The sequence below is a fragment of the Coptis chinensis genome, chromosome 1, assembly GCF_015680905.1.
Source record: "Coptis chinensis isolate HL-2020 chromosome 1, ASM1568090v1, whole genome shotgun sequence".
NCBI lineage: Eukaryota > Viridiplantae > Streptophyta > Magnoliopsida > Ranunculales > Ranunculaceae > Coptis > Coptis chinensis.
In genome coordinates this window covers 27,153,526-27,166,108 of record NC_141456.1, presented here as the reverse complement: position 1 = coordinate 27,166,108, position 12,583 = coordinate 27,153,526, and the positions used below count along the sequence as shown (strand labels likewise).

Genomic DNA, 12,583 nt, shown 5'->3' with positions numbered 1-12,583 from the left:
GTATAGGGTACTACGGTATGTTTTAATGTTATAATGTTTGAGGGAACTGTCCTGTTAATTAGGACTATGTTTCAATGAAATAATGTTTAACTGATTGTCATCTATTTTAAATTATGATTGCATCAATTAATGTTTCTTAAATCTTGATTAGTCAAACAAAAGGCTCAAAATGGAGGACAAGAAGAAGAGCATGATTAGCACAACCAAGCTGAGTAGCAGCAAGAGCACCATGTTCATCAGCAGCAGCAACAAGAGCACCAAGAGCATCAGGAGAATATAATAATGCTAATCAACAAGATGTTGGGCAGCAAGTGCCAAGAGCTGGGAGAGGGGAGCACCTAGGGGAAGCAGACCGCCAAAGGGAAAAAGAGGATCAAGGGGGTTTCATTACTGGTTTGGTGGAGAGGATGATGATGGTGGTCATGTTCAGACACCAAGTACACCAGGGAATACATCTGCTCCTTGCTTCTATGAGCCTTTAAATCAAACCCAGTGAGATCACTCACATCACATGATGTTGGAGTGTTATTTTGTCTGTTTTTTTTTTTTTTTTTTTTTTTTTTCAAGAATCTTATCACAATGCTCTGTTGGAGTGCTATGGTTTTTGTGTTTTTTGTGTTGAAGAATCTTATATAGTACAGTGCTATGTTTTGATATGTAAAAGCACCTCGTGTTATGTAATGTTTATGTTAGAAAGACGTACTATTTAAAAACAGACAACTTTATTTATAGGGTATGAATATAGTACTTGATAGCACTACATCTACACAGATTACACTCATAGTAGAACACACAGAGTAATTGATAACACTACATCCACACAGATTACACCCACAGTAGAACACACTATATTTAGAACAGCTTACACATAACATTCTTCCTCACAACTCTCATGCACTCTTGACACAAGTATTAGGAATATGACAACCAGTGCACAACTCACACTCTTCACAAACTTCAACTTGTTCCTTGCAGAGGTTACAAACTTGGTGGTATACCTTTTTGTCGAAGTATATCCATTTCGCAAACTTACAACTAGGACGAGAACACTTTAGATACTTGAATTGCCTAGTTCCTTGATTCGTGTGACCTAACACAACTCTCATAAAGCCACAACAAGGTGAATAATCACAGTGAATGCCAAAGTATGAACATGTTGAAGCATAATGACCCTCTTCATAGCACAATTGACAAACCTACAAAACAGTAAACATCAATTAGCTTTTGGTCCTTCTGTTAATATCATCGTTTAGGTTTTAGTCCTTCTAAACTAAACTAACTTTACCTTAGGAGCGGCAACAACTGCAACAACCTCACTTCCACCCATCTTCTCCCCTCTCTTCTATTACCCTTTTAGGCTTGAATGGACAACCTTACTTATAGGATTGAATTCCAACAGTTAGTTCAGAAATTAGAAAATTGAATTTCCTGGTGTAATTGAATTCCAACGGCTACTTGTCCAGATTTTGACACGTGTCTTATATTTTTTTATTCAAAAACCAATAAGTCACATGTAAAGCACGTCAAGGGTATTGTGGGTAATAGCAAAATATGTGAGATGGGCGGACGTCCATCGTTGGTCAACCAAGTCAACTCACGGTTAGGAGGACCAAAACCTAATAATCGATCATTGTTGGATCAAAGCCTAATTACCCTATTATTAGGAGGATCAAAACCTAAAAACCCCCTTCTAGTTGCCTATTATTGGCAGTTTAATATAATTTTTTAAGCTAGGATTTACTAATTACTTAATAGTTATTACCTAGTTAGATTTTTCTTTTTTCTTTTCTTCAACTTTATCAGGTTTTCCTGCCTTTCGTTCTCTCTTAACAGGGTCCGTGAGCCTCCTCTTTTTTCAACATTGCTGGAAGCAATTTTGAGTTGTTAAAGGACATAGACATTTATGGTTCTGACCTAGAATCTGCGAAAGCTGATGAGATTGGGTGGCATCACAACTGGAATCTAATATAGAATCGGCAAGAAAGCTAAAAAGAGTGTTCTAGACAAGAGGGAGTAGTAGCAACCCATCAGGCAGATGGTTATGCTTCATAAGATTTATAATCTGAACCCTATATACTGAAGTAACCATATGCAACAGTGCAAAACCTGCATCAAGTGTATGATGCTCTTTCATTCGTAGATCTTTTTGCAAAGCATGTAAATGCGTGTGGTGAGGTATTGGTTCCACTTAGGGTGAGTCGTGTGAATGCGAACCTAACAAGTGAACAAAAAGGGAAGTTGGTCCAAACAAGACTAAGCTATATGAATCACCTCAGTCAGAGACGAGTAGAGGAAATGGAAACTCTACAGCTATTGATGATACAGATAAAAATAGTGTGTAATGCTGCTGCATAGTGCCTCGTCTGCAAAGCAAAGTGATGTGAAGAATGAAGATATTGAGACACAGAGGAGACCCCTTTCTGATATGGGGGTAGCAACACCAAGGTATGTGTAGGTACAAGTGCTTAGAACCTTTGAATTATGGATGGTTTTACGTGGCATGATATTTGACCAGGAGTTGTCCAAATTTGATCTTGCATGAGTTGCGTGCCTCTGAAATTTCTGGGCGTGCATCTTTTCAATCGGGTTGTCAGTAATGACTTTTCTTATGACCTCACCACAATCAGTTACAGGAATACAGGATCATGATATTCTCATACTGGAACCTATTATAAGAGCTTGCACAAAATTTTCTGTGCTTCAACAGTTTATCGTTATTGAATTGTATGAGTTGTGTCGCTTGTACTAAAAGAAAGAAATGTCCTGGGTTCTACATAAAACTGTTTCCAAATCTAACTTTTATGTTCCGTACCGGAGCAAATTGGTTGTTTTGTATATTGTTGCGCTTCTTATTTTATCAGTTTATTTGAAGGCTGGATCCTCCTTATTTTTGCTCAATAATTTGCGTACTCACCATAAGTGAAACAATGCAGGTCAATTCAACCACTCTGGCCAAACCAAATGAAATGGAAGAAATCAGTAATCAGCTCGTTCCAGAGTACCTCCACCTACTAGTCAGTCAGATAGCACTCACCCGAAACAGCATGATCGAGGAAGATGTTGCTTTCGAACGACCACGGGGAATGCGATCAGCAACTATGAATAATGACCCCCTTGAGAGTGAGGAATTCAGTTCAGGCGGATAAATGCATTCGTAAAAGAGTGACAGGAGGTGTAGCTCCTCCAAACAGTCCCGCTTTGCAAACAATTGTTTCGGATGAGCTGGAGAATTGTGGCATTTGACCAGAGAGTAATCTCTTATTGTTGGTTTAAGGCGTTTCGCTATAAGCCCTGAGGGTTCGCATTCGAATAGAGAGTTATAGTGGGTAAATGTGGTTCTGACAAACGTAAATGTGGTTGTGGTATTGTGATTGTCTTCCATTTGTAAAGACTGCTTGTTATTTCCTTATTTTTTATAGTTGAAAGTGACCAACACAATTCATCCAGATATCCATTTGTAAAGACTGCTTGATATCGACACTATAAAATAAATCAGAAAGTTCATGAAGTACATAGTTCAGGAACACAAAAAATCAGTTTAAGGAGGACGCACAACTGCACAAGTCGCATATTGGTTTTTTCATAACTATAGAAATGCAGAACCAACACAATCTCCTCTCTTTATAAGACTGTCTAGTCCAACCATCCAATGCAGACAAAATTAGCCTCATATGAACGTCTTTTCTTTTAAGATTGGTTCCAATAAACCATTCTTAATAAAGAACCAAGACAATCTCCTTTATTTATTGATTGAAACTTCTCTTTATTGATTGGTCGCCATCTTGGTCACGTGATTGAAACTTCTCTTCATTAAATAGTTCATTTTCCACATTAAAAACATCATATGCCCATTCTATTTCACTCAATGTCATAAAAGAAAATGGATAAAAACAAAAAAAGAGGTTTTGAGGTTGTAAATAGAAATAGAACAAAAGAATTTGAAAAAAAAAAGATGAATATGTGTAGAGAAAGAAAATATGTGTGGGTTAAGTTTCTTTGGAGAGTGATGAGAAAAAAAAATGTATGGATTTAAGAAAGGTTTCTTGAGAGTAAAAAGACCAAAATACAAAACTTGAGTAAAAAGACAAAAGTTGAAATTTAGGTGTTTTCACTTTTAAGTGGAGTCTGTTGTACGAGATTATTTGAGGACATGGCCGGTATTTTAATTTTTTTAAATTGGGTCTGCAGAGCAGTCCCAATTAATATTGGTTTCACCGTTGGTGTTTTTTAATAAAATCAGTACGCGTAGCACTAACAACTGAAACAGTCAAAAGAACGTGCATGATATGTAAGTCAGGGACACAAATGATATAACCCAACGACTAGTTCTTAAATAGTTAAAAGATCAGTCCAACCCTATCGTAACAGTTTATACTGTACTCTGTTTCTCCCGTTATGCTACAAATTTTCAAGGGGTCACAATCTAAATGATAAAAGGTATGACTTCCAGAATTGCTCCTAAAAATATATTTACAAGATGGTCTAACCAGATCCAAAGGTTGAAACGTTAACGTCTTCTTTAACATAAACAAAGCAGAAGATGGACATAGCATTTGATACAACTGTGACATACATATTATTAGAACAAAAATGTACCTTTCCAAAGATGGAGGAAAAAAACCAAATCTTCAAGTAGCATCATCCTGCGAACTTTTACCCTATATGCTCAGCAATTGCCAAGCTTGAAGTCAGACCAGGTGACTCTATTCCAAATAGGTTTATAACTCCACGCACTCCATGGATATCCTCTCCCTGTATAATAAAATCAACAGGAGGCTGTCCAGGACCAGAAAGCTTTGGTCGAATTCCAGCATAACCTGGCTCCAGTGATCCATCCTTCAGATTTGGATAGTACCTTCTTATTTCTGGGTAAAACTTCTGTACACGGTCAGAAGAGACAGAATAGTCAAACTTATTCAAGAAGCTTGAGAAACAATCAAGCTCACCAATCCATTCAACATCTGGGCGGAACTTGACATGGCCATCCAAATCCAGTGTAAATTGCACCTCAAGGACACCATCCTCGGGGATGGGATAGCTCAAATGTTCGAAAGGAGGAGTCTTAGCATTTGATAGGGTGAAATAGCAACCTCGAGCATAATAAGATGGTGGGATTACTCTACTATCCAAGCCTTTGAAACTTCTTGCAAGGGATGGAGAACTAAGACCCGCAGAGTTCACAAGATTGGGGATAAGTATTAGCTCTGGTTGTGGGGGGCAGCTCCCAATGCACTTTTCTATATTCTTGCTTTGAGAAATATGGATTTGAATACTATCTCCTTCAAGATGACCACCAACTACAGCAGTATTGTAAGAGAAGGTTGCTCCATGATTCTCAGCTTCCCCCGCTAAAGATAGCATGAGAGCATGGGTATCAACTATCCCAGAATAAGGTGACAGCAATGCTTTTAGACATCAAACCTTCAACCCCATTTTCTCTTCCTCGATTCAGAAGAGCAATCAACTTTTGAATCTCCGAAGACACTGTAGCAACTATGAGCTTACCAATCTGCTTATGAGGAACCCCGTGATTAGCACAGTACTGATACAACAATTTTCTTCCTCTTAACCAAAATATAGCCTTGAGAGAGTTGGGGGTATAGTAAATGCCAGCATGGAAGACTTCGTTATTACGAGAACTTGTGCCAGAACCGAAGGTTGAAGCAGATTCAATTACAAGAACGTCTCTACCCTTCTGAGCCAGATCCCTCGCAATTGCTATTCCAACCACACCAGCTCCAATCACAACGCAATCTACATTCTCTTTCGGTGCCTCCAATAACCGAGATTGGGATGGGATTGTGTATAGGACGTATACATGACCTAGGAGGTTAGTGGTGATAAAGGGACGGATGCGGTATAGCGTTAGAAGACAGGGTGCATAGGATCAGATCCGCGGTATCCCAACCGCTCTGGAACCGCTGCGAAACGTGGAGAGTGGGAGAGCGGCACCAGGAACTGCCAGGTAACCGCTGCGGTACGTGGAAAGAAAGAGGATATAAGAGAGAGTGAGAAAAGGCCAAAGAAAGGAGGTCGATACGTTTAAGATTAGAGGTTGTAATCACAGTCTATACATTTTGGCGCCGTCTGTGGGGACCAGCGAAATAAAATGGCCACCATAACAAAAAAGGGGGTAGGAAGACCTAGGAAAGAAGTTGTTCGAGAGGTAGTAGAGGAAGAAGTGAGGGAAGAAAGAGAGGTGAGTAGAGAGGAAGACATATCCGATGTGGCGGCGGCATACCGGACTTATGCAAGAAGAAATAGTCGAGGTTAAGAAAGCGAGAACGGATTTAATTGAGAAAGGAAAAGACACCGCACAAGATGACATGGAAGATAGGGATCGCCGGGGCAGTGAGATGGAAGGGGAGAATGAGGTATACCAGTCTAGGGGAGCAGATGCGGTAGAGGGCATCACGCTGGAAGTGGTACAGGCCATGATCGAGAAAGATAGAGAAGCTAACCGTCACGGTAAAAAAAATGAACAAAGTGCGGCTCAAAAGGAGGTTGCTAACCTCAACAAGAATCCAACTGGCGGATTCGGTGCGGAATTGAGAGGTACCTAAGAGATTGGTCGACCAAGATTCGAAAGGTATGATGGGAAAGGTGACCTAACCCGATCATTTGCATCATTTTAGACAACAGATGCCCGTGGCGGGGAAAATAAGTATATGCCGGTCCGCTGCTTTTGCATGATGTTCCCCGCAAGCCTTAAGGGGCGCCGGTTTGGTATTACCGCCTATCTTCGCGAGCATCGGTAGATTTGAAGAACTAGAGCGAGCTTTAAGTGGACCATTTCATCCACTTTAAAACGGAGAGTAGTGGATATCGCGGCTCTGTTTAACATCAAACAGAGGTCAGCGGAGTCGTTAAGGGAGTTTCTGTGCAGGTTCAAAGAAGAGACCCTGAGGGTAGAGAATCTGGAAGAGCATACCGCGGTCATTGCATTTCAGCACGGCTTGAAACAAGGGACTAGGGTGCACGAATCAGTGTCCAAAATCGAAATTACCACTCTGCATGCTCTGTACCCAAAGGTAGAAAAGTATATTCGGTACGAAGATATAATGCAAAGAAATGCGAGGGAACAGAAAAGATCGGGGAAGGCAGTGCAGGCAGTGGATAGAGACGACAGAAGGGATAGGGGTAAGAGAGAAGAGAGAGAAGGGGGATCCAACAGAGGGGAGAGACGGGGACCCGACAGATCTGGAGATCGAAGCGGGGGAGGATATTCGTGAAAGAAAGCCGCATCGTGGTGAGATAGAACAAACACCTCCGAATAGGCCATTAGAGGAAATCTTGCCCCTCATCGGGCGGGGGCTGCGGCGATATGAAGGACCGCGGAACACACCTGAGAGATTGAGGAAAACCATTTTGTGCCTATCATCGATTAGGAACCACGCCACTAACGAATGTTATGCTTTGAAATGGTTGGTGGAAAGAATGATTGAGAAGGGATGCTTAGAGAATATGTCGCGGAGGTTCGGTCATGCCGAGAGGACAGGGGCTCCGCTAGGATTTTGGGTACAATAAATGTCATTTACAGTGGAGAGACACTCGGGAGGAATGCCCACCGGGACAAGATGAGAAGGACAGCGAGCTTACAGCAGGTTAATGAAGTAACAAGCATGACGCGGCTAGTTTCAGGAACCGCGATTGCAGTGGGAAACATAACTTTCACTCCGAAAGACTTGGAATCAGTGATTTCGCCGCATGAAGATGCGTTGGTGATTACCATAGCAATGGGTAATTACCTAGTGAAGCGAGTGTTGATAGACTGCGGAAGTTCAGTAGACATGTTGTTCATAGGGGCAATGGAAGAGATGAATATAGATAGGGATCAGTTGAGGGTTTCTCAGACTAATTTGTACGGCTTCAATGGAAGTATGACAAAGCCTATAGGGGAAATAACGTTGCCGGTAACTGCAGGGCCGACGACGGTATTCACCAGATTTATGGTGGTAGATACGGGGTCCCAGTATAATGCCATTCTGGGAAGAAGATGGATTCACGAAATGAAAGCTATTCCGTCGACCTATTATCAGGTCATCCGCTTCCCCGCGAAAGGGGGTGTGTGAAATAAAAGGGGACCGGTGTTCGGAATATACATCAAGTGACGGTAAAAGGTATGGTCCGTGGAATAGAAAGTGACAAGCAGAAAGAGTGACAAGGGAGAAGCGTAGCAATTTACGGAAGCCGTGACTTTTCGGAAGGATCACGAATCTCATCGAGGCCAAAACTCGGACGAGATTGAGATCGTGAACTCAGGGGTGGGGAGGAAGAAAATCGCCGATTGGGGTCGGACTTGCTTTAAGAGTGGAAATTCAAAGCCTGACACAATTATTAGCGAGAACGTTGACATATTTGCTTGAGGCGATTGAAGATATAACGGGGGAATAGATCCGAGTTCGCTTGCCATCACTTGCACATGAAGGAGGGTGCGAAGCCTATAAGACGAGAAAATGAGAAGCGTAAGACCCAAATACGGAAGGGATTCGCGTGAAGAAGTTATCGCCTTTAGGGATGCGGGTATAATCGGGGGCGTAGGATGTCTGCAGTGGCTGTCAACGTGGTCGCGGTTCAAAAAGAACGGCAAAGGTTGAATGTGTGTGGACTTTGAGGCGTAAATAAAGAGTGTCCTAAAAAGATGTTATCCTATGTCGCTGGTGGATGAGTTAGTAGATAGAACAATTTGGTTTCAAGTTATTCTCTTTCATGGATGCTTCCATGGGATATAAACAGTCGCGATGTTTGGCCCGGATCAAGAAAAGACTACCCGTGGTAGAAGGAGTACGTATTGTTATACAAGAATGCCTTTTGGTTTGAAGAATGCGGGGGCTACATTTCAGCGGTTGGGGGAAAAAATGTTCGAGGACAAGATTCGAAAAGGTATGGAAATATACATTGATGATATGGTTGAGAAAAGCATGTCGGAAGAAGAGCATTTGAAGGGTCTCCAGGAAACTTTTCACATACTGCGGAAGCATAGTCTGAAGCTGAACCCAGAGAAATGCACATTCGGGGTATCATCGGGGAAGTTCTTGGGTTATATAGTCACATATCGTGGAATTGAGGCCAATCCTGAGCAGATTAGATCCCTAGTGGAGATGCCGTCCCCTCAGAATGTAAAGGAAGTGCAACGGTTAGCAGGTAGAGTCGCGGCATTGAACAGATTTATATCCAAATCCTCGGACAAGTCGCGGACCGCCAGACGCTTGGCGAGAAAAAACGCCAGATTTTCGATGGACCACCGAGTGTGAGGAAGCCTTCCAAGAATTAAAGATTTATTTAGGGAAAGCCCCTTTACTATCACGGCCAGAGGAAGGAGAGATATTGTATCTATATTTGGGGGTATCGAGTACAGCGATAAGTTGGTTACAGTGCGTCTTGTAGACAAAAGCGAGAGAAACCGGTTTATTTTGAGTAAAACCATGCTAGCCGCCCGAAGTCGCGGCGTCACAAGAGAATTGAGAAGTATGCTTTAGCGTTGATGTTCTCCGCATTGGCTGAAACCCTATTTCGATGCACTTTCGGTGGTAGTGATAACAAATTTGCCTCTCAAGCAAAGCGTTGAAGGCGAAAAGTCGGGGAGAATCTTTGAAATGGGCGGTGATGCTTAGTTGTTACGAAATCAAATATCAAGTTAGAACGGCCGGAAAAAGCGCAAGCCATGGCGGAGTTCTAGCGGAATTTCCAGCCGAGGATCCAGCTTGGGGAGAAGAAATGGTTATGGATCGGGAAAGAACCGGTCGTGATCCCTTGGACCCATGGGATACACGCAATGGTTGGAGATTATTCGCGGACGGATCGCCTCTGAACCGGAAATGGGATTGGCGTGGTGTTGGTGACTCGCACAACACAAAGTTGGAGTTATCAATGAAACTAGGGTTTCGCGGCTTCTAATAATGAGTCGAATATGAAGCGGTGATAGCAGGTTTGAATATGGCACGCGGGATCACGGGAGTAAGCGAGTTATCGTGTTCTCGGACTCAATTTGGTTATTTGTCGGATGAATGGGGATTTGTGGCGCGTTGTCCAAGGATGGCACGATATTTAGAGGTTCTCGAAAAAAGCGATAAGTTCAAAAAGATTCAATTTGCTCATTTCAGCCGTGGTGAGAACAGACATGCTGACGCTTTAGCATTTGTGGCCGCGGTACTACCAGGAACAGAGGGTCGTTCTATTGAAATAAGAGTATTAAACAAACCAAGTACATCTGAAACTGAGAGTGGGTGTTTCACCGTTGAAAAAGAGGTAGGATGGATGACGCCCATTAAAACTTTTCTTATGGGGCGAGATAGAAAATGCGAAGGAAAGACGTCAGATGGAACAGGTTAGCCAAAGATATGTTTTGTTAGATGGGGAGTTGTACAAAAAGAGTTTCAGCGGCCCCCTACTGAGATGCATAGGGCCACCGCAGGTGCAAGAAGTTTTGGCGAAGTACATGAAGGTGATTCGCGGAAGTCACTCGGTGGTCGAACCGACCCATAGATTGATATCGCAGGGGATATTTTTGGCCTCATAGGAAAAGGGATCACGACGAGTATGCAACAACTTGTGATAAATGCCAAAGATTTGCCCAACTAATCCATTCCCGGCAGAGCCAGCCACTCCATAATGTGTTTAGTCCGTGGCGTTAAGCCATGTGGGCACTTTCGATATAGTGGGGCCGTTGCCGGCCGCGCCAAAGAGAAGATTTATGTTGGCGCCACCGATTATTTCACCAAGTGGGTAGAGGGAGGCTCCCCCAAGTCAAAGAGGAAAATGTGAAGAAGTTCCTCTGGGAGAACATTATATGCAGATTCGGTTTACCCCATACAATCATTGCAGATAATGGAACACAATTTACTGGAGGAAAAGTACGTCAATTTCTACAGGCCTACAAGGTGAAACAGAAGTTCTCGACGCCATATAATCCGGAAGGGAACGGCCAAGCCGAGGCATCAAACAAAATCATCATGGACAATTTAAAGAGAAAATTGGAAGACCGAAAGGGAGCGTGGGCGGATGAATTGAATCATGTGTTATGGGCTTATCGTACTACACCGCGGACTTCGACAAAGGAATCACCATTCGCAATGGCATATGGCATAGAGGCTGTCATACCGGTGGAAATGATAGAGAAAACGACAAGAACCAGGGCCGTGGAAAGGGGTCTTAATGAAAATATATTGGCTACTGAGTTGGATATAATGGAGGAAAAAAGAGATACAGCTCGAATACGACTGGAGGAGTATCATAGAAGGTTACAGCGACAGTATGACAAACGAGTGAAGCCGCGGGAATTCACGGTTGGGGAAATGGTGCTGCGAAGGATTACACCAGCCACAAAAAAGGAGAATGACGGCAAACTGGGGCCCAACTGGGAAGGACCGTATGTCGTGACAGCCAAGGGAAATTCGGGTACTTACAAATTAGAGACCCCGGCAGGGGTAACTGTGGAGAAACAATGGAATATAAGAATGCTAAAAAAATTCCATGAGAGGAGCAGTGTGTAACTTTCATTGAAACAAGCATCTTTTCTGTAATGTATATATGTTATGTGAGGAATTCTAAGTCAATGAAACAATTTGGATTCCTGGCTCAATAATTTGCATAGAAATTGATCGATACTGGCGTAAAGTCGTGATCCCCTTCGGACAACATTGAATCCATCCGGGTAACCGAGGCTGCCCATATCGGGGCTCCATGTACCGTTTAAAGGCAATGGGGGGATGAGCCCTTCGCGGACTACACCTCGAATCTAGCGGGGGCAAACCGAGGCGCCCCCATCGGGCCAAGGCATTGGAAGAAGCGGGGGATGAGCCCCTTCGCGGGACTGTGTGAGTCGAATCAAACTGGGGGCAAAATGAGCGCCCCTATCGGGCTTCACAGCCGTTCAAAGGCAATGGGGACGAGCCCTTCGCTGGATTGTGAGTCCGAATCAACTGGGGGCAAAACCGAAGCTGCCTTCTATCGGGCTTCCAGCCATTCAAAGGCAGGGACGGGGCGAGCCGTGGACGGGTTGTGAGTCCGAATCAAAGCCGGGGGTAAACTGAAGGCGCCCCTAAGCTTCACACCATTCAAAAAGACAGGGGGGGCGCCGTGCCCGCGGGTGTGAGTCCGAATCAAACCGGGGGCAAAACCGAGGCTGCCCTATCGGGGCTTCCACACCATTCAAAGACAGCGGGGGGGACGAGCCCTTCGCGGACTGTGAGTCCGAATCGAATCCAACCGGGGGCAAACTGAGCTGCCCCTATCAAGCTTCACAGCTGTCCAAAGCAACGCGGGGGGGGGACGAGCCCTTAGCGGACTATGAGTCCGAATCAAACAAGGGGCAACAACCGACCCGGCTTCCCTGTCAAAGCGAAAAGCAATGGGGGCAAACCTAACTTGGAAAAAAAAAAATTATGCAATATAAAGGCAGGAGGAAGAGATCTCTTCACCTACAGTACATCATCTGACAAAAGACCATCATATCTAATGTCCAGCTAACGGAGATTAGGAATCCAAATGAAAAAGGGTTAAGTCAATGGAATATATTGATTAATAGTTATATGCATAAAGAAGTTAATATACGTTGTAATCAAACACAACAAAAGCGATTTAC

General features: G+C 43.3%; 1 protein-coding gene and 1 pseudogene across 1 annotated transcript; one reads left to right on the top strand and one right to left on the bottom strand.

Moving 5' to 3' along the window:
* Nucleotides 1–4,638: 4,638 nt before the first annotated feature.
* On the bottom strand, nt 4,639–6,219 carry LOC147523227 (L-2-hydroxyglutarate dehydrogenase, mitochondrial pseudogene; annotated as a pseudogene).
* A 1,403-nt stretch (nt 6,220–7,622) lies between these two features.
* LOC147523226 (uncharacterized) lies at nt 7,623–8,072 on the top strand. Its single transcript, XM_086569982.1, has one exon. It carries the CDS (start codon nt 7,623–7,625, stop codon nt 8,070–8,072), a length of 450 nt encoding a protein of 149 aa, XP_086426108.1.
* The last annotated feature ends 4,511 nt before the right edge of the window (nt 8,073–12,583 follow it).

What these genes read in the sequence shown, in the direction of transcription:
- LOC147523226 (XM_086569982.1), top strand. Translation starts at nt 7,623, where the DNA reads ATGACGCGGCTAGTTTCAGGAACCGCGATTGCAGTGGGAAACATAACT.